Here is a 21,327-nt window from a genome sequence, read left to right as displayed (position 1 = left end):
AAATAAACTTAAAAAAAAAAAAAAGAATGACAACTAAATGCAAGGTGTGATTCTGGACTAGATCCTGGTCCAGAAAAAGGACATGAACGGTTCAACTAACAAAATTGGAATAAGGTCTGAAGATGAGTTAATAGTATGGTATCAGTGTTAATTTCCTGGTTTTGAAAATTATACTGTGATTATGTAAGATGGTAATATTTGGGGAAGCTGTATTGTGAAGCATATTCAGAAATTCTTCATACTGTTTCTGCAATGTTTTTGTAAGTCTGAAATGATTTCAAAATAAAATTTTAAAGTTAAAAATAATTCTAGGGGTGCCTGGGTGGCTTAGTCGGTTAAGCATCCAACTCTTGATTTCAGCTCAGATCATGATCTTAGTTGTAGGATTGAGCCCCACGTGGGGATGTGCACCGAGCATGGAACCTGCTTGGGATTCTCTCTCTCCCTGTCTCCCATGCATGCGCACTCTCTCTCTCTCTCTCTCTCTCTCTCTCAAAAAAATAATAAAACTAAATTTTTAAAATTAAATTTCTAAACAAAATGGGAAAAAAAGAATGTGTGTACCTCTTAGAACTGTCAAAGCATATAAATAAGCTTGTGAACAGAAACACTTTTTGTAAGCACAGCATTCATTAAAAGCCAGTGAATGAGTTAAAGGAGGTCCGTTTTGTAAGTGACAGTTGGAGTCCTTTTGCCAGGTTGGGGAGACAGGAATGCTGGGTTTGGCACCTGACCTCAACAGCCGATTAGCTGCTTATCCATTCTGAGCCTCAGTGTCCTTTCTGAAAAGATGGCCCTTGCATCTCAGGGGACTGCTGTGATGCTCCAAGAGCTGCAAAGGACTGCACCTGTGGGAAGGGATTACCTGCAAAACCTGAACTGGCCCCTGGACTAACCCCTGTGAAAGAGATTACAAACAGTGCCTGCTGGTCCTGCAGGGCTGGGTGTTTCAGTACAAGCAGCTGGAGGTCTGTTAACAGTGATTTTTTAAAAGCCCTTAAATGGTGGTCCTCTTCTGTTCAGGGGCCCCCATTCTGAGTCTCCATGCCCCTGAAGGTCTGGCCTCTCCAGTTACATGGCTGTACACCTCCTGGGGGTACCCGGGTCAGCATTTGCTTTCTTCCTGATGCTTTCTGCAAGACAGAAGAATCCTATTGCTTCATGTTGCCTAAGCTCTGCCTCACAGAGCTGGTTTTAAAAATGTTTTAATTGGGGCACCTGGTTAAGCGTTTAATTGAGGCAGTCGGTTAAGCGTCCGACTTCAGCCAGGTCACGATCTCGCGGTCCGTGAGTTCGAGCCCCGCGTCAGGCTCTGGGCTGATGGCTCAGAGCCTGGAGCCTGTTTCCGATTCTGTGTCTCCCTCTCTCTCTGCCCCTCCCCCGTTCATGCTCTGTCTCTCTCTGTCCCAAAAATAAATAAACGTTGAAAAAAAAATTAAAAAAAAAATGTTTTAATTGCCTGCGAGAGTTTGTGTTAAAAAAAAAAGATAGAGCAATAATATTTAAGAACGTTTTGAAAAAGAAAAAGTCATCCCTAATTCCTCCACTCTGAAGTGACTGTTTCCCACTTTGCCTGCAGCAGCTATGAGATACTACAAAGGGGACCTTTCCTTTTTCCTGTCAATAACATGCTACCCATGTTTTTACTGTTGGTGCGTGACTAACCTAGCCTTCGTTATTATTGGTGACTGCCTAACACCCTGTCCTGTGGTAGCCCCGTAATGCACCATGCCAGGGACGTGTATTACAGTATTTAAGGTTCTTTCATCATGAGCTGATTTTGTTTTTAATGAGGGATTAGTACTGAACCTTTTATCTCGCTTGCCTGATGATTCCACAGGGTGCCCTGAATCTCAAACCAGGCTTTTGGAATTGACAGACTCAAAAGGTCGTGATGGCCTCAGATATTTTATTTATTTGACCAGCTCTGACTGGTTCAACTCATATTAAGCTACTTCTGGCCTATATATATTACTGCTTGTGAAAAAAGAAGTCTATAGGCTGTTCCAGCCTTATTTTAAACTAGAAACAAAAACAAAAATCAAAGTACAGAGGGCCAGAGATGATAACACCAGTGGCTTTGGGGCTGTGAAAGTTGCAGGCATCATCTGAGCCCAAACCCTCATGGCACAGATGGGGAAATGGGGGCCAGGAGGTACTGTGGTTTGCTCAGGGCTCTGCCTGAATTCCAGTAGACAAGGCTAGGACCAGCAATCTGGAAGGTGCTGCCCCACAGCATTATGGCCTGGGCAGAACTTTGGGGACCCTGTCACACTCCAAGGTGGGCCATGCAGCTCTGACTCTAGGGCCCAGTATTGCCCTGAGCAGAGGACACTCTTACCAGCCAGGTCCCTCCTGCCAATGGCCACGAGGCCCTCGAACAGTGCTTTGTTGGGATTCTCACCGGCTATGGCCACACCATGCAGCCAGATAAGCAGCATCCGGTGGCCATGCTCCCGGTAGCTCTTGATGCCTGAGGACCATGAGGAGAGAAAGAGAAGGAGCCAAGTCTGAGCAGATGTCTGTAGTACACATGTCCAGGTGGGAAAGAGCCAAGAGGCCCTTTTCCAAGCTCCGGTGGAGCTCAGCCCAGAGATGGGGAGAGGAGGGAAGAGACAGCCTCAGATGGGGTGAGGGTGGAGGTTTTGTATCCTAGAACGTCCCCAACCCCAGGCTTTCTCCTGAGCATCCACCATGCATCCTGTTGGTGTTGCTCTGAAGAGAGAAAGATTTGGCACTTGTTGTTGTGATTCCATGATGCACACGACTGTTCCCTTCATCTCTGGCTGCTCATCTGTGCCTTGCACGCTAGCAGCCCTATTTTACAGATGAGAAAACCAGCATAGTGCGAGACACAGGTGGCCATGTTCTCTCCCCTGCACCAGTGATTCTTAGCTGTAACTGCTCATTGGAAACCCTTGGGAAGTCTTAGAAAACAGTGACACCTGGGTTCCATTACCCTCCCCAGAGATTCCAACCTACTTGGGTCTGGGTGCAGCCTGGGCGCTAAGCAGTGTTACATCTTCCCAGGTAATTCCAATGTACAGCCATGTTTGAAAATAACTGCCCACACTCTTCAGTGCCGGAGGAGGGCGTTAACTTGTTACTAAACTCTGTGACAAGGTCTGCTCTCCCAGTCGGGGACACACATGTTTGGGCACAGCCATCAGGGCCGAATCAGTCCATTCACTGGCACATTCAGCAGGCACTTCCTCATGGTGCTGCCCTTGGTGTAGCTGTTTCATTTGACCCATTTATTCACTATTCCTCGCCCCAGCCCCATAATTTACCAGTACTCCTTTATCATCTGTGAAAGTTCTTATCCATCATAGATGCTACTTTTGGACTCCCTGCTCTATTTCACTAACTGGTGTGCATATTTTTATGTTTGGGAAAACATATGTCGAGTATCTGTCTATGCTTTATTGGAGCTTTATAAAAGGTTGGGTCTGGTTGGATTAGACCTTCTTCACTTTTCCCCCCAGAATATTCATTTAAATATTCCCTCTTTATTCTCTCAAGTGAACTCTAGAATCCTTTAGTCAAGTTTCAAAAACTTTCTATTTTGATTTGTTTTGATTAAAACAATCAATTTTGGGGACACCTGGCTGGTGGCTCAGTCGATTAAGCATCTCTTGATTTTGGCTAAGGTCATGATCTCATAGTTTCATGAGTTTGAGCCCCGCATTGGGCTCTGTGCTGACAGTGCAGAGCCTGCTTGGGATTCTCTCTCTCCTCTCTCTCTCTCTGCCCCTACCCTGCTTGCTCTCTCTTTCAAAATAAATAAATAAACTTAATTTAAAAGTTTTAAAAATGAAATAAAATATATAAACATTAAAAAAAAAACTTTTTAAAAAACTGATTCAAATTTTTAATCTAGTTTGGGAAAAACCAATGTCTACCTGACACTTTCTAGCCAAGAATACAGAATGTCATTCCACTTACCCAAGTCTTTTTTTAATAGTTGAACTAATTTTTACTGTTTTACTCATATGCCATTCATACTTCTTTTTAGAAACACTATTGTAAATGGAATATCTTTTCAAAAATACCCCTATATATTTTTCCCCACTTACTGATAGTACATAGGAATACTATGGTGTTTGTATACTTTATCATATCTTTAGCCATTTCACTGAATTATTTTATGCTAAGTTTTTCAGCTGATTCTTCTGGACTGCTCATGTATAGGATTATAGCACCTGAAGTTAGTAAATCTCTCTTCCTTTCCAATATTTTCAGTCTTTATTTCTGTTTCTGTTTTCTCCCTTAGTACAGAGCCAACATTTCCAAGTAGAAGTTAAATACTGGTGGCAAGAGCTGGTCCTCTACCTTTTATGGAGAGTGCCTTTAGTTTGTGTGAATGACGAGCTCATTCACAAAGAATGTGAGGTTCACAGGTCAAGGGAGAGGGAGAGGCAGAGGGCTCAGCCTGAGCAAAGGCCTGGAAGGATGGAGAAGCACACGGGATGTTGGCGATGACATGCGATGACATGTGGCTTGCCATCCAACTTTGCCAGGTTACACTGGCTTTTCCCCCAGAAATGCATAAAACTGAACACACAAGTGCCCCCCTTCCACCCACTGGTTGCTCTGGGGTGGGGAGAGGCCGGGTGGTACCTGTCCACTGCTGCTCGATGGCATGGACGTGGGCCTCGGTGAACTCCCAGCAATACGCAAGCTTCTTCCACTCTTGAGGCCGCAGATGCCTGGAAGCCAGTCGCCACAGCACAGAGTGGAATTGCTGCGTTTCCTGCCGATGGTCCTGCTTAAAGGTCAAGTTCTTCCCAGAGGGATCCCTGGGGTCCCTGCACAACACGTGATCCTGTGGGGCAGATCCCAAAAGTGCAGCTGCCACCAGGGGGGACATCCCTGCCAGGCTCTCCCTCGGGAGCCTGGATGGGGTACTGGCATCATCACAGGCCTGGGGTTTCTGGTTTCTCTGTGCCTTGCTTTGACCTCTAGAACCCCAGCTGCTCACATTGTTCCTCCATCCAGAACTCCTTTTCTCACCTCCCTGTCCCTCAACCCCATCACCACAGTCAAGAGACCATCTACATGCCATCTCTTCCAGGAAGCCTTCCCAATTCCTCTCTTTTCTCTGTGTTCTCACAGCACAAGTGCCAGCAGAAGGACTCAGCAGCTGTGGCTAACACCAGTCAAGCCAAGGATCAGGTACTTAAGCAGATTTGCAGAATCTCAACAAGTAGTGAAGGGCGGGGTTACAGAATTCTTTCTATGCAAAGCAGGTGATAAAATGAGAAGTTATAAAAGAACTATGTGATAGCATCGGTTAAACCCACAAAAGCCTAAGTAAGCCCCTCTAAAGGATGTGGATACAGAGTTCTGGTTGTTAAAAAGCTCAGGTGAGTTCTGGTGTCTGCAGCTGCAAATCTTACATCCTGGTCAACAATGTTCAGTCACCTATGACATGGTGACCAGGGAGACTGGTTCCTCAGAGCAGTGTTCTTAGCCGCATCTGTACATTGGGATCATCCAGGAGATTTAAGAACTACTGATGCTTGGTTCCCACACCAGAGATTCTGAATGAACTGGCCTTAGGGTGGGAGTGGGGGGCAGGCTGTGATTCTAACCACCCCGCCACCTTGACGTTGAGAACTTTTGAAGTCTGAGGTGTTAGAATTACGCACAGAGATGAATCAGTTAATCACGCCCTTGGTATTAATATTTTGGGGTTACATTGAGGAGTAACCTGTTGGACATAAAGGGGCTATGTTTTTGAGAATCTAGCATGTCCATGAAAGAGAATATCTTATGATTGCTATTGAAATGTGTTATTAACTAATTTTGGAATAGTGATTTTTTTTTAATTTGAGAGGTATAAGAGAAGTTTACTCAGTTTGCAAACAATATTGAAATGTTTAAGATATTTGAGACTTACTTTATTTATAGGTTTAATTTACTGGATATACTAAGATAACTTAAGAATTTAGGAAGCAAAGTACTTTTAAAAATCTATTATTCACTCAGTTTAGAATGTTTAAGATAGTTTAATTAACTAAGTTTAAACATGGATCCAAACATTAATCAAAAGGCTTCCTTGAAAGTGGAAATTCCTAAAATTCCTAAAATATAGTAGCTGTATAAATGGAATAAGATTTATAACATGAGGGGCGCCTGGGGGGCTCAGTCTGTTGAGCGTCCGACTGCGGCTCAGGTCATGATCTCACGGTCCGTGAGTTCGAGCCCCGCGTCGGGCTCTGTGCTGACAGCTCAGAGCCTGGAGCCTGCTTCAGATTCTGTGTCTCCCTCTCTCTGCCCCTTCCCCACTCTCATTCTGTCTCCATCTCTCTCAAAAATAAATACACATTAAAAAAAAAAAAGATTTATAAACTGATTTTAAAAGTTTAAGGAAAACTAGGTTTTAAAATTCATAATAAATTTAGTATTAATTTTTAAAACTCAAGTAAATGCAAAAATTGTTTTCTGTATACAAAAACAACCTTCAAAGATGTCAAAAAAAAAACCCATCCCACCCCCATTTCCTGAGGACTGGAAAAGCATGGCCTTAACACCTGCTACTCTTCCCCAATTCTTCAGCAGACATCACTAATTAATCCCAGCACACTTTCCTTCTGGGCTCAGAAAGTTGCCTGAATAGAACACCCCGAACAGCAATCCAATCACCTGAAGATGGCAGTGAGCTAAAACCAACTTGCCATCTCTTTATTCATGCATGCCGGCACGCACACATGAATCCATCAACCAGGGGCTGTAACAGAGTCCAGTAACATCTCCACACTGGCATGGACCTTAGTCTGCTTTGTTTCAGTGTGGTTTAGGTGCTCACTCATCTCCAGATGCTCACAAACAACCCTGGTGTTAGGTAAGGCAGGGATTATCACCTCCTCAGAAACTGAGGGTGGTCCTGAATTGGTCAGGGCTGGGGTTCAAAGCCAGCCCCACCTAGAGCCAAGCCCACACAGTCCCTTTGCAACATGGAGGGACCAAGTGCAGGGCCTCAGTACCTTCTCCCATTTGTAGAGGCGATCAGCTTTTATAATCATGTCCACCAGGCTGATGTGGTTGCTGCGGGCGGCCACTGCCAGGGCAGTTTTCCCTTGCTGCAAGTAAGAAGTAAGAATGGAAGCCAAAGTTGCTACAGGTGGGGCGTAAGGTAGCCTCTAGTACTGACGGCAAACATTCCTGCCCAAGGAAAGCAGTTTCCAGCAGTCTACACTGGAGAGCAGAAAAGTTTTCTGGGCATGGGGAAGGATTGAACGAGGCAAGAATAATAATTCCAGTAACCACCTCTTGTTTCTTTAGAATTTAGAAAGTCTTAGAGCTTATGAAACTCAGCCTACACAACTCCTCAACATTACCTCTGAAATAGCGGTTACCTGCCCCACTTCTCAGATGAAACCAGAGCCCAGGGAAGGGGACTGGGTTCATTAGGTCCATTTGCCCTCCCCACTTCATGCTCCCAGGCCCTTCGCTCCAGACCTCTGGCACAGGGCTGGCCTCAATCTCTCCAGGCACCTGCAGGGAGCTGGGAAGCTCCTCTTTACATATGGCCAGCTACCCTGGGGCCCAGCTCAAAGCAGGGAGTCCCTCCCAGATTCAGCCTCAGGGCCCATTTCTGCCCCCAATTCTTCCCCACACCATACTGGGCCACAGGTGCAAGCCCCTTCCACTCATGAGCCTGTGACATTCTCAGCCTCAGACCAAATCTTCAGCTGGTCTGGAACCTCCAGCACCTGAGGAAGTAGTCAGCCCAGAGGCACAAAGAGCCAGGTAGCTTCCCCACCCCTGTCCTATATTTAGGGGGCTGTGGGACCCTGCTCCTCTACTCCCTCTCCCCCTCCCCACCAGGCGACTCAAGGAGCTCAAAGTCTGAGGAGCCATGAAACAGAAGGTGACCACATCACAATTCTAGACCAGGAGAAGGGCAGGCCAAGTCCTGAGGGACCTCAGAGGAGGAAGGGGAAAGTAATGGAGGGGCAGGAAGACTTCCCGGAGGAGGATGCTTTTGAACTAGTATATAAAGGATGGGAAGCCTTGAATAGTCTGAGAGCACGAGACATTTGTAATAGGGTCTCTGGCAAAGAGGGAGCCATGAAAGCTTGAAAGGGAGGCTGGTTGGGAGGAGAGGTACCTTATCTCTCAGGTTTAAGTTAACCCCAGTGACGAGGAGCATCTCTGCTATGTCCTGCCAGGCGTGTTCAGCAGCAAGGTGGAGGGGCGTCTGCTGCCTCTGGAGAAGCCAAAGGGACAGGGGAGTACAAAAGTATGTATGAGTGGCCCAAGACTCAAAGCCAGGACAGTTCCAAGGTGAGTACACTCTTATCTGGGCCTTAAAAAGTTTCTCTAAGGGGCGCCTGGGTGGCGCAGTCGGTTAAGCGTCCGACTTCAGCCAGGTCACGATCTCGCGGTCTGTGAGTTCGAGCCCCGCGTCGGGCTCTGGGCTGATGGCTCAGAGCCTGGAGCCTGCTTCCCATTCTGTGTCTCCCTCTCTCTCTGCCCCTTCCCCGTTCATGCTCTGTCTCTCTCTGTCCCCAAAATAAACATTGAAAAAAAAAATTAAAAAAAAAAAGTTTCTCTAAGAAGTTATGGGAGAGGGTAAGCTGGGTTTAGTCATAAGCCTAATACCAGAGAAAACTTGGTAAAAACAAAAAGCAGAAAGAACAAAGGAAAAAATACCACTTGCTGGCTAAGTCAACCTCTGTAATGATCCTAATATATTTCTTCTAGTCTTTAATGCAGAATGCTTTTGGTTTACTGGTTGTATATGAGATCATCCCGTATATACATTTTGCATTCATTTTTCTACCTAACATAACATTTCCACATATTATAAACACTGTTTTTAACAGCTCCATAGTAGTCTACGTCTATAACCATAATCTACCTGACCACTTCTCTCTTATTAACTATTTGGGCAAGATTGATGTTGAAGATTGATAAGCAATGCTGCAATAGATATCTTTGTGCATGAGCTTTTAATGTATTTCTTGAGGCTCAATTCGCTGAAGTGCAAATACTGACAATTTTGAAGGTACGTGATATATCCTGCAAAGCTGTTTTCCACCACTAGTGGCTGTACGTGCTGGCACTGAGGACTACTAGATGGTCAGGGGGAGAGTTGTGGGGATGGGGAATTAAAAGGGTGCCTGACTGAGCACAACTTCAGGACTCAGAAGCTTCTTGTTACACAAGACTGACCCAGTCACCCCTGTCCTGGGAATTTTCCCAAAGGAAAATAGAATCAATAAAAGGAAATGGTTGAACACAGGAAGATGTTTACTACAGTGTTATATAGACCATGGCAACAGCTTGAAAACCACCAAAATGTTCAAAATAGAGTGGTTCATAAAATGATGTTCTCTTCAACAAATATTAGACAGCTTTTTACAAGCTCAAAAAATTAATTCCTCAACTCTAGGCCATGCTAGGAGATTACAGCCAAGCCCTGCCCACCTGGGAGGGTGCCCAGATGGTTTCTGCAACCACTTACATTGTCAGTGGCATCCAGGTCACTGCCTGCGTCAATGAGGAGCTGGACCAAGGCAGGGAAGTTGTGCCTCACAGCGAGGTGCATAGGAGAGGCTCCCTGCTGGGGGAGAAAACACATGAATCAATTGAACGGTCCCTCCAGGACTGTCCAGCACAGCTTGGTGCTGGGGGATCGAAGTAGGGAGGGGTATATAAATATACTGCTTCTAGGTTTGTCCCTTCTTGCTCCTCAGAGGACATGGGTGGCTTGAGGAATCTATAACCCCAAAGGCTGAATCCCTGGAGCCCAAAACTGATCCTCAAGGTGGGTGGGAGCTTGAAGACCCAAGTTTGAGACCTTGCTATGCCAGAAACTCACTGTGGAACTGTGGGCAAGTCATTTCCCTTCTCTGTTCCTCTTCACCTAGCAAGTAATGTTTGCTGAGGTCCCTTGTAGCAACAACACTTAAAGTTCTCTAATATCTTATTGAATCCACACACGAACCTAGGAAGTATATATAGGAATGGTGTTACTAGTATTTTCAACTTACAGACAAGAACACTGAGGTTCACAAGACGTAAGTGACTTGCCCAACAGCTAACAGGAACCTTGTGTTATTGGAGTTTCTCCCTTCAATACTCAGGTAGGTGCCTGATTACTGTTTATGTGTGGAAGGAAGGAATGAGGGAGCCAGCCAGGACCAGAACAGAGACCTCACTCCAAGGCAACACACATCCAAGGCCTCACTCAAGGCTGGAAGACTCCTTCATCAGTCGTCCCCTCTGATGCCTGACCACATGGCAAAGTAGAGATACTGCAATAGCATCCTTCCCTCTAGGTGATATAGTGACACACATAGTGGAAGAGTACAAAGCCAAAACACTGATGGTGGAAAAACAGGCTCACATTTTAAGTGTAAAAAGATTACAGAACAGAGTACACACACACACACACACACACACACATAGATACACACCCCAAAAATGTCCACTACCAGTGTCTATTAGTTTAGGCCAGCAAATGAAAAAAAAAGTTTATTGATATTGGAAAAGAATATTTAAACTATACAATTATTTGTAGGCAATGTGATTGTATATCTAGACAGGTTTAAAAAAGCTATTACCCCCTAAAAAAAAAAAACTCTAGTAAAATTAAAAGTCATAGAGCATTCCTATATTGAATGCTACAAGAAATGACATAATTAAAAAAAATATTCACAACAGTCAAAAAATATCAAGTATTTATGTAGAGTATAATTGGAAATGGACATATCAAAGGCAAACTAAAAGCTATATAACTTCACTGAAGGATATAAAAGAAGACATAAAGAAATGGCAAGACTTCATGCTCCTAGTGAAAATATATTAGAGAGGCTCCTGGGTGGCTCAGTCAGTTAAACATCTGACTTAGGCTCAGGTCATGATCTCATGGTTTGTGAGTTCGAGCCCTGCATCAGGCTGTGTGCTGACAGCTCAGACCTAAAGCTTGCCTCAGCTTCTGTCTCTCCTTCTCTCTATGCCCCTCCCCTGCTCACGCTCTGTCTCTCAAAAATAAACATTGAAAAAAATGTATAAAAAAACATATTACAAAGATGACTATTTTATATTATTTATAAGCTTAACGTAATCCCAAACTCAAATTTCAGTAAATGCCAAAAATTATTTTGAAACACGTCTAGAAAAAAAATTTGAACACAGGTAAAAACTACCATAAGAATTTCAACTTCAACAATGGCCTCAGATCATTGCCAGATAATAGAAATAAAAATCAGGCCCCAAAAAGGTCTGCTGTGACAGTGAACGGGCAAAAACTAGAAACTGGCTCAAATGCACGACTCAGGTGAGCCTGGAAATCTGTCCAGAACTACAAGTCTGGGCTTTCCAGGAAGCAGAAGGCCATGGAGATAAAACAACCAAATACACTGGATATAGCCTCGGTCGTCCTGGAAACGCATCTGGGGGAATGTGGTCAGAAAGGGGAGTGGAAAGAGAGCAAATATGGCTTTTAGTTGTTTTACATTTTATTTATAAAAACCAAAATAACCAAAAAGTACACAGGTATCTAGTGAAAAGCTTTCTTCTACCTGCATTCACACACCTGCTCATACCCCCTACTCCTAAACCCCATCGGTAACCTAAATCTCTGCTTTTATGTGTGTCCTTCCAGAGACTTTTAAATTTTTTTAACGGGGCAGAACTTTCTATTTTTATTTTGAAATAATTATAGCATCACATGCAATTAAGAAATAATATAGAGAGTTCTGGTGTATCCTTCACCCACTTTTCCCCAATGGTAATATCTTACAAAACCCTAGTAATATCCCAAGCAGGATAATGACTCTGACAACATCCACCATCTTATTCAGATCCCCCAGCTTCACTTGTAGTCATTTGTACATGTATGTTTAGTTCTACACCATTTTATCACATGTGTATGTTCATGTATCCACTACATAGTCAAGATACACAACAGTTTCCTCACAAGGTTCCTGTGTTGTTCTTTTTTTTTTTTTAAGATCTTAATTTTTTAAGTTTATTTATTTATTTATTTGTTTATTTTTGAGAGCGGTGGGGAGAGAGAATCCCAAGAAGTCTCTGCACCATCAGTGCAGAGCCCAATGTGGGGCTTGAACCTATGAACTGTGAGATGATGTCCTAAGATGAAATCAAGAGTCAGACACTGAGTAATGGACTGAGGCACCCAGGTGTTCATTTTTTAAAGTAATCTCTACACCCAACATGGGGCTTGAACTCATGGCTCCAAGATCAAGGGTCCCATGCTCTTTCTGACTGAGCCAGCCAGGCACTCCTGGGGTCTTTTTTAATTGGGAGAAAACGAAAAAGCTAATACACACTTCGGGTGAGAGGACTAAGAAACAAACAGCCTGGACACTGCTAGTGACTCTGCAGATTGGCACAACACTTCTAGGAAGGGTTCGGCTTACATATCAAGAGCTAGAAAGATGCTCACAATATTTGACCTCAAATTCCCTATTTCTGAGAATCTTGCCCCCAAAGAGGTCATATGCACAAAACTATGCTACCTGCATTAGCAAGTAAACCTGATGCTCTACCACAGTTGAGGAGGTTAATAAATCATGGTGCCTCCATTCATCAGACCAAATGTCATCATCAGTAGGCTCTGAGGAACCTCCATGCTGTTCTTCACAGTGGCTGCACAGTGTGCATTCCCACCAACAGGGCATGAGGGTTCCTTTTTGTCCATAGCCTCGCCAACACTTATTTCTTATGTTTTTGATTTTAGCCATTCTGATTGGTGTGAGGTGATCTCTCATTGTAGTTTTGATTTGCATTTCCCTGACAATGAGTGATGTTGAACATCTTTTCATATGTCTGTTGTCCATCCATATGTCATCTTTGGAGAAATGTCTGTTCATTTCTTCTGCCTGTTTTTTAATTGGATTATTTATTTTGGGGGGTGTTGAGTTGTATCAGTTCTTTATATATTTTGGATACTAACCCTTTATCAGATATGTCATTTACAAATATCTTCTCCCATTCTGTAGGTTCCTTCTTAGTTTTGTTGACTGTTTCCTTCACTGTGTAGAAACTTTTTATTTTGATGTAGTCCCAATAGTTTACTTTTGCTTTTGTTTCCTTTGTGTCAGGACACCTAAGTAGAAAAAAGTTGCTATGGTTGATGTCAGAGAAATTACTGTCTGTGCTCTCTTCAAGGATTTTTATGGTTCCAGGTGTCACATTGAGTTCTTTAATCCATTTTGAGCTTATTTTTGTGTACGGTGAAAGAAAGGGGTCCAGTTTCATTCTTTTGCATGTGGCTGTCCAGCTTTCCCCACACCATTTGTTGAAGAGACTTTTTCCCATTGTATGTTCATTGCTCCTTTGTCAAAAACTAATTGACCATGACATTGTGGGTTCATTTCTGGGTTTTCCTTTCTATTCTATTGATCTTTGTGTTTGTTTTTATGCCAGTACTATACTGTTTTAATTACTACAGCTTTGAAATACAACTTGATACCGCTAGTTTTGTTTTCCTTTTTTAAGATTCCTTTGGCTATTCAGGGTCTTTGGGTGTCATACAATTTTGGGGATTTTTTGTGCTAGTTCTGTGAAAAATGCTGTTGGTATTTTGATAGGGATTCCATTAAATCTGTACATTGCTTTGGGTAATATGGACATCTTAACAATATTTGTTCTTCCAACCCATGAGCATAGAATATCTTTCCATTTCTTTGCATTGTCTGGAATTTCTTTCATCAGCGTTTTATAGCTTTCAGAGTGTAGGTCTTTTATCTCTTTGGTTAAGTTTATTCCTAGATATTTTATTGTTTTTAGTGCAATTGCAGATGGGATTATTTTCTTAGTTTCACTTTCTGCGGTTTCATTATTAGTGTATAGGAAAGCAACAGATTTCTGTACATTGATTTTATATCCTGTGACTTTACTGAATTCATTTATCAACTCTAGTAGTTTTTTTGATGGAATCTTTTGGGTTTTCTATATGTAGTATCACGTCATCTGCAAATAATGAAGGTTTTACTTCTTCCTGACCAATTTGGATGCCTTTTATTTCTTTATGTTGTCTAATTGCTAGGGCTAGGACTTCCAGTGCTAAGTTGAATAAAAGTGGTGAGAATGGATATCCTTGTCTTATTCCTGACCTTAGTGGAAAACTCTCAGTTTTTCACCATTGGCTGTGGGCTTTTCATATAAAGCCTTTTATTATGTTGATATATGTTCCCGCTAGACCTACTTTGCAGAGGGTTTTTATCATGAATGGATGTGTACTTTGTCAAATGCTTTTCTGCGTCTATTGAAATGATCATATGGCTTCTATACTTTCTCTTACTGATGTGATATGGGATTTTTTTTCTTAATTTCACCCTGCTGTTTCATTATGAGTATACAGGAATGCAACAGATTTCTGTACATTGATTTTGTATCCTTAAGTTGAATTTTTTAATTGAAAAAATACTTTAAATTTCAGCTAGGGAAAAAAAAACATTTGAGAATACAAAAGGATAAAAGATTATACTAAGAGACAAGGATAATTAAAGGAGACTAACTTTATATGCCTTTAAAATAAATTATAAGGCAATAATAATTAATATGGTACCAGCTCAAGATTAGATATACAACTTACCGAAAGAGAATCACTTGCCCAGATATAAAGCCCATCATATATCAAACTGCAAATATGTGATAAAGAAGGAAAAAGCACTAAGAAATGTTATAATTATTTAATAAATTCACTTGACATAGAAGTATTAAAAAATTGGAGGGGAAATCTATTGAGTAATATATCACACCATATACAAAAATACATTTTAGGAAAATTAAAGAGTTAAACATAAAAAATCAAATCATAACTAGAAGATACTGAGTCCTGCTTTGGGTGAGCTGAAGCTCCGCTTTGGGTGAGCCCCACTTCTCTCTCTCTATCTCTCTCTCTGCCCCTCATGGGATTCTCTCTCTCTCCACCCTCACTCACTTGCACCCTCTCTCTCTCTCTCAAAAAAAAAAAAAAATGTTCATAAAATCATCATTTATCCTGGCAAAGGTAGAAACAACTTAAATACCAAACAGTTGAGGTACCGTTAAGTGTGATGTGGTCACTTAACTACATCTGGCATTAAAAATGGTTGCTAGAAAAACTCGTAACCTTTGATACCTGAGCTGCATAATCTCCACTGGACTGGAATCAAACTTCTGATGTCTTTATGGGTAAAAACAAATAAGCATCACCCTTTCCAGAATTCTGCCTTAGCCTAGTTACCACACATATGAGGAAAACTGGTAGGGAATAAGGAAAAGTCATTGCTTTACTAGGGTGCTGGGATTAGGGATCTCTATATTCCAAAGAATTGTGTTATACTGCTTTTACAGTAATTTTAAATATAGTGTTTATTTCAGCTACGATATGACCTCTTTCTAATCTAAACAACAGATAGTTCCTCATTTACATAATAGGAATAATAAGAGTGCCTATAGATAAAGAAACAAAGGCCCAGGGAGGTCAAAGCAACTTGCCCAAGGTCGTTCAGTGCATGGCAGGGCTAGGCCTCCAAGCCAGGTTATCTGACAAAGTCCATGTCTTAACCACAGGATATACTGTCACCTGTGAGTATACCACACAATATAACAGGACAAAATGAACAACCAAGAGGCTAGATTTGTAATATGAAAGATCATCACTAGGTCCCAATGGATAAATGAGTGGAGAACACAAGCAGATAATTCACTTGGGAGGAAATGCAACTTGGTTGCTAACCCTGTTCTAGCTAGAAGCTTATCTGGCCCACCCTCATGTGGCCAGGTCCCCCAGTCCTGGCCCCCATCCCAACCCCAAGGACCTAAAGTGCTCATCTCTGCCTGTTGTGCTTCACCAGTGAGGTCATGAAGACTTTGCAGTGGGGACCCCCCTCAACCCAAGCCCCCACACTTACATGATCAGCTATGTTGGTGTGGCCTCCTGCATGGATGAGGGCCCGGGCCACATCCTCAGAGCCACCAAGGGCTGCGTAGTGGAGGCAGCTTTGCTTTTTCTAGAGGGAAACAGGCATCAGTGCAATGTCCTGAAAGCCCCTCACAGTGGGGCTTTGGGATCCATTATTCCATTTATGTCTCACAACCCCGGGACTATTACCCCATTAAACCCTGAAGCTGGAGAAATCAATGTCTTGCCTAGGTCTGGTGACTGGTAAGAGGAGCTCACTGTGGTCTGAGCTTTTCCGTGCCTCCTTTCACAAACTTGAGAATGTACATCAAAGAGGGGAACAAATAAGATTTGTCAGTACAGAGTAAACCCCACCTGGTGCACACCTGCTGGAGTGGGTCTCAACGTGCCCAGGCAGGAGCGTGGCAGAGGCAGTGCAAGGGCTTCACCTTGATGGGCTTTCTAAGTGCTCTTCTTCAATCAGAGCACGCCCCTGGCCAAACGACGAGCTCACGTGAAATACCCCTCCACTCCTCCAGGCAGACCTTTCTAGGTAGCCAACTGTTGCAGACTGCCCAGACTGTTCCCCAGGACTTTCACTTTCAAAACCAGGCCAGTATGGGGCAAAGTGGGACGAGCTGGTCATCCTCCCAAAGTCCTATCTGAGCTGAGTGCACAAGGGTGAATGGGAACCAGTCCACCTCCCAATGGGAAATGTAATCGCTTTGGGTCAGCCCCCTTCTCAGAGAGCCTGCAAGGGGTGGGAGTGTCCAAATAGAATGTGCCTTCTGCCAGAAACCTCAAGCCAAGGCTGGAGCACGAGGCCCAGTGCAGTGGGCAGCTCCAGCCCTGCCAATGACCGCCAGCTGGACACCACCTCCCCAGTCTCTCAACTCCTATGCTGCTACTGCTGGGGAGATAGCCTTGACATTTCACTTCTTTTGCCCCCTCTCAGTACTGAGCACTGTGCTGGGCACAGAGAAAGGGCTGCTGACCAAAGAGCAATGTCGGGCAGATGGAAGGACATAGTTGGGTGCCCTGGGGCAGGTGCTTTCCCCCTCTGGGTGGGCCTTGGTGTCACCCCGACACCCTGGGGCAGAGGGTGCTACCTGCTAGGGAAGTTTTGCAAATTAAGTGTTTTGTGACTTTTAAGCATTATTCACATTCAGGGGACTTTAACACTGATATCATTATTAAATTTACATTTGCCATTTTTCTGTTTATTTTCTATATGTCTCCTGTCTTTTTTGCTCTTCTGCTTCTCCTTGACTGCCTTCTTGTGTTAAACATTTTTAGCATATTTTAATTCCTCTGCTTTTTAACTATTTTTGCTATTATTTTTATTTATTAGTATCATCGCCTTCTGATTGAAATTTAGAACAAATAGAGAATTCCAGATCCTGAAACCATTCAATCAGCCAAGAAAGATTATTGGTCATTGATCTAAAAACAAAAAGCAAAAACAAAACAAAACAAAAACACCAACTTCCTACCTAAAGAAAGGCTACAACCTCCCTTTCCAGGGCACAGAGGAGAATTTCCAACAGCTGACTTAAGGAATACAGTAGTGAGAGAGAGGAGGCCTCTCCCAGGCTCCAGCTCTGAGGGCTGGTGTGGCCCCTTCACAGACAGGGCAAACTTTCCAGGCCATGAGCTCTGGAGTCAGGGGAATGGGCTTTTCAGACTCAGCTTTGCTTCTTACCAGCTTGTGACCTGCAAAGGCACTGAATCTCTCTACAGCTTCAGTTTCTTCATAGGTAAAACAGGGGAAATTTTTCTGAAGTAATAGTTATAAAGGGGACTCATGAACTACCAAATACCCAGCAATAAGAAGACACCAACAGGTGTTGAGCTCCTAATACATCCCAGACACCATGAGGGGTATTTACTCCTCACCAGCAATGTAAAAAAAGTAACTACATAGCATCTCCATTTTGGGAAATGAGGCTCAGAGAATTTAAGTAACTTGCCCACTGTCACAGTGCTCAGTAGTGGAGAAGCCAAGACCACACCCTGGGCCTGCCCTCAGGGCCTCTATTCCCACACAATTAGGGTCAGGGCCAGCTCAGTAGCCAAGGGAAGACATCAGTCCTGGGGAGGCCTGACTACCTGGGTGAGGGCGTTCACGCTGCTCCCAGCCTCAAGGAGCAGCTGCACACAGTCAGGGTGGCTGCCTTCAACCGCTGCGTGTAGGGCAGTCAGACCTTCCTGAAACACAAGGGGAGAGGTATGAGGATGGCAGGGAGGCTGAGGCCAGACCCTGAGATGAGAAGGCCCCCCTGGCACCATGGCTCCAGGGCTATTGAAGCTCTCCACCACCATGCTACTCAGGACAATAACCTGGGTTATTTGTGGTTCCCTGAGCCCCATACCTGATTTTCTCACCTTGAGGTGCATGTGATATATTCACTCCCGCCCCCACACCCCTGCTCATATCCTCACCCTCCAAGCTGCCTCACCCCCTGCCCTCTGTCTATTCCCTTTTACTCCAGAAAGTCTCTAGCAGGGGAAAATCAGGCTGCACCACAGGCTGGGGTTCCTTGAAAGCAGGGAGTGAGCAAGCATCACGCATCTCTGCATCTTCTGGGTAGTGACTCACCACATTCTGCTCCTCCAGGTCCAGCCTGATGTCCACGAGTCGCTGCAACACAGTCAGGTGGCCGCGGCTAGCAGCCAGGTGAAGGGCTGTGTTCCCCTCCTGCAGACAGAAGGGCTCCTGAGGGACCAGTAGAATCATAGACCCTTGAAGGCCACGGGGACCTGCTGGAACCACCCTCATTTTATAGATATGGAAGCTGAGTTCTAAAGAGGGGAAGTGACTTATCTAGGGTCACAGAGCAAGTGTATAACAAACTGCAGCCCTGAACACTGGGCCAGTATCTCCCTGCCCCTGAGAAGTGTGCCTCAAACTACAACCAGGGGCACTTACAAGGGCCAAGTCCTGGTTTTTCCTATTACATGTCAAGGCAGATACATTAGTTGGGGAAAAACAAAACAAAACAAAACAAAAAACCTTTCCACACTCCTCTCTAAAGCCAGTCCCTCCTAGATCCATCCCCTCCCCTGCTCAAGGCCAAGGCTCTCCTCTGCGCTCAGGCTGTGCCCAGGCAGCCAGCCACATGGCCTAGTTCAAGATGGTAGCTTCTCACCGAATAGTGTGGCCACACTGACCACACTATTTAAAACTGCAACTTCCACCCCGTGTCCTCCTGATCCCCTGATCCTGCTCTGCTCTTCTTTCCCTCTTCCCCCATAGCACTGATAACCTAACACACTCTATAATTTGCTTATATACTTTGCTTATTGTTTATTGTCTGACTCTTCCTGCTAGAACATAAATGCCTCAAGGGCAGGGATTTCTGTCTACTTTGTTCTTCAATGTTTGGGGCCTGGGGCATGTGCCAGACATTCAATAAAATAGTTGTTCAATGAGTAAATACTATGATGGAGAGACTGACATGTGTCTCCTGGAACTTGAGAGCCACAGGGCTGGTAGTTGTCTCACACTTGAGAAGTCTAAAGGTGACAGCAACAGAGCCAAGAGAGGTGGTGCCACTGGGTGGGGCAAAAGCTCCCCAACTTCTTTGTATCACAATTGGCTCCTGTCAAGGGTAGTCAGGTGGGGTTGTCCTTTTTTTTAAATTTTTTAAAAAGCATTTATTTATTTATTTATTTATTTATTTAATTTTATTTTATTTTATTTTTTTAATTTTTTTTTCAACGTTTATTTATTTTTAGGACAGAGAGAGACAGAGCATGAACGGGCGAGGGGCAGAGAGAGAGGGAGACACAGAATCAGAAACAGGCTCCAGGCTCTGAGCCATCAGCCCAGAGCCCGATGCAGGGCTCGAACTCACGGACCGCGAGATCGTGACCTGGCTGAAGTCGGACGCTTAACCGACTGCGCCACCCAGGCGCCCCAAAAAACTTTTATTTATTTTTGAGAGAAAGAGAGCAAGTGAAGGGGGGGAATAGGGGAGGGACAGAGAGACAGAAAGAGAGAGACACAGAATCCGAAGCAGGCTCCAGGCCGTCAGCACAGAGCCCAACGTGGGTCTTGAACCCACAAACTGTGAGATCATGATCTGAGCCAGACTCAGACGCTTAACCAACTGAGCCACCCATGTGCCCCTGGTGGGGTTGTCCTTAAAAGGATCTTTCTGCGGAGGGCAAGTGGATGGTAAAGGGGCCCAAGCAAGAAGGAGAAGAGCTGGAAGGGACCAGCCAGAGAAGAAGTATGTCCCTAAGGAAGAACCACAGATGGAAGACCAGAGCAGTGGCCCCTGAGGGAACCCACAAAGGCATGAGAAGAGATAATCCAGCTTTAGCCATTCATCATACCCACAAGGGCTATGGGACATATCTAACTCTACCAGTCATGGGGGCTTCTAGCTCAAGGTCTTTTCGTCAGCCCTGGTCTACCTCAGCACCTTCCTGAGGAAGGAATCAAGATATTCACATCAGGCACAGAACTCTTTTTGAAAAAACTTTTTTAAAGTTGTATTTATTTTTGAGAGAGAGAGAGTGACAGATTGTGAGCCAAGAGGGGCAGAGAGAGAGGGACACAGAATCCGAAGTAGGCTCCAGGATCTGAGTTATCAGCACAGAGCCCAACAGGGGGCTCAAACTCACAAACCATGAGATCATGACCTAAGCTGAAGTCAACGCTTAACCAACAGAGCCATCCCGATGCCCCAAGGCACAGAACTCTTAAGGGCCCAATGAGGGTGTGAACATATGCCAATGCCAAAGGAGTACTTTAAACAGATATAGACATACCTCCCCTCAAGGTAAGTCCACACATACATAAAACAACTATAACTACCTTCTGGGCTGCAAGATGAAACATTTAAATTTCTTCTATGATCATTACCATTTTGTGTTAATAAATAAAAGTTAAGTTTAAAACATCCTCTCAACAACAATGAAATATCTCCTGGACAGCTTTGTTCACTCCTTTCTCACCTTCTCTGTAGATGTGCACACAGCTGCCTGGCTGCTGCAAGCAAGGACCAGGCTGTGGGAAGGTGGCCACGCTGTGAAGTCTGTGTTCAAAGAGACACAAAGGAAGTGGTGAGCCGTGGGGGGCCAACACACGCCCCAGGTAGCAGGACTGTGGAGACAGGGGCAGAGTTTTGTCCTCCTTCTGGGTTATAAATATCAACATCATGCTCTTTGAGGGTGCAGGTGCCACAGTCCCCCTAACAGAGCACTCAGCTCTCTATCTGAGCAGGGCAGGGGGGCTCAGAGGCAGGGGAGCTAGGCAGAAGGAGGCCATGGCCTTGGGCCCAGTGCCTGCCGTCTTCTCTCCTCCTGTGAGGATGCCCAGCCTGTCCACCTCTGGGAGGCCTTGTCAGCAGCTCCTCCTTGTTCCCAGTGGAACTAATCACTCTCTCAGGCTCTCAAAGCTTCCTTATCATCACAAGGCCTGTGGTGTGCCCTGTGTTGCTGCTGCG

General features: G+C 44.4%; 1 protein-coding gene across 1 annotated transcript in view; it reads right to left on the bottom strand.

The window, feature by feature from the left end:
- Window positions 1-454: 454 nt before the first annotated feature.
- Window positions 455-21,327, bottom strand: part of ANKDD1A (ankyrin repeat and death domain containing 1A) — a 38,311-nt gene continuing 17,438 nt past the window's right edge. The window contains exons 8-17 of the mRNA XM_040492180.1: window positions 18,471-18,569; window positions 17,981-18,079; window positions 15,882-15,980; window positions 9,476-9,574; window positions 8,117-8,215; window positions 6,990-7,085; window positions 6,879-6,889; window positions 4,621-4,799; window positions 2,342-2,473; window positions 455-1,133 (exon numbers count right to left, since the gene is read on the bottom strand). Coding sequence (XP_040348114.1) covers window positions 1,072-1,133; window positions 2,342-2,473; window positions 4,621-4,799; window positions 6,879-6,889; window positions 6,990-7,085; window positions 8,117-8,215; window positions 9,476-9,574; window positions 15,882-15,980; window positions 17,981-18,079; window positions 18,471-18,569 — 975 coding nt within the window. The 3' untranslated portion in view covers window positions 455-1,071. The remainder of the gene's footprint in view (window positions 1,134-2,341; window positions 2,474-4,620; window positions 4,800-6,878; window positions 6,890-6,989; window positions 7,086-8,116; window positions 8,216-9,475; window positions 9,575-15,881; window positions 15,981-17,980; window positions 18,080-18,470; window positions 18,570-21,327) is intronic.

The sequence above is a fragment of the Herpailurus yagouaroundi genome, unplaced genomic scaffold, assembly GCF_014898765.1.
Source record: "Herpailurus yagouaroundi ecotype Mexico unplaced genomic scaffold, PumYag 184, whole genome shotgun sequence".
NCBI lineage: Eukaryota > Metazoa > Chordata > Mammalia > Carnivora > Felidae > Herpailurus > Herpailurus yagouaroundi.
This window is presented reverse-complemented; position numbering and strand designations above follow the sequence as displayed.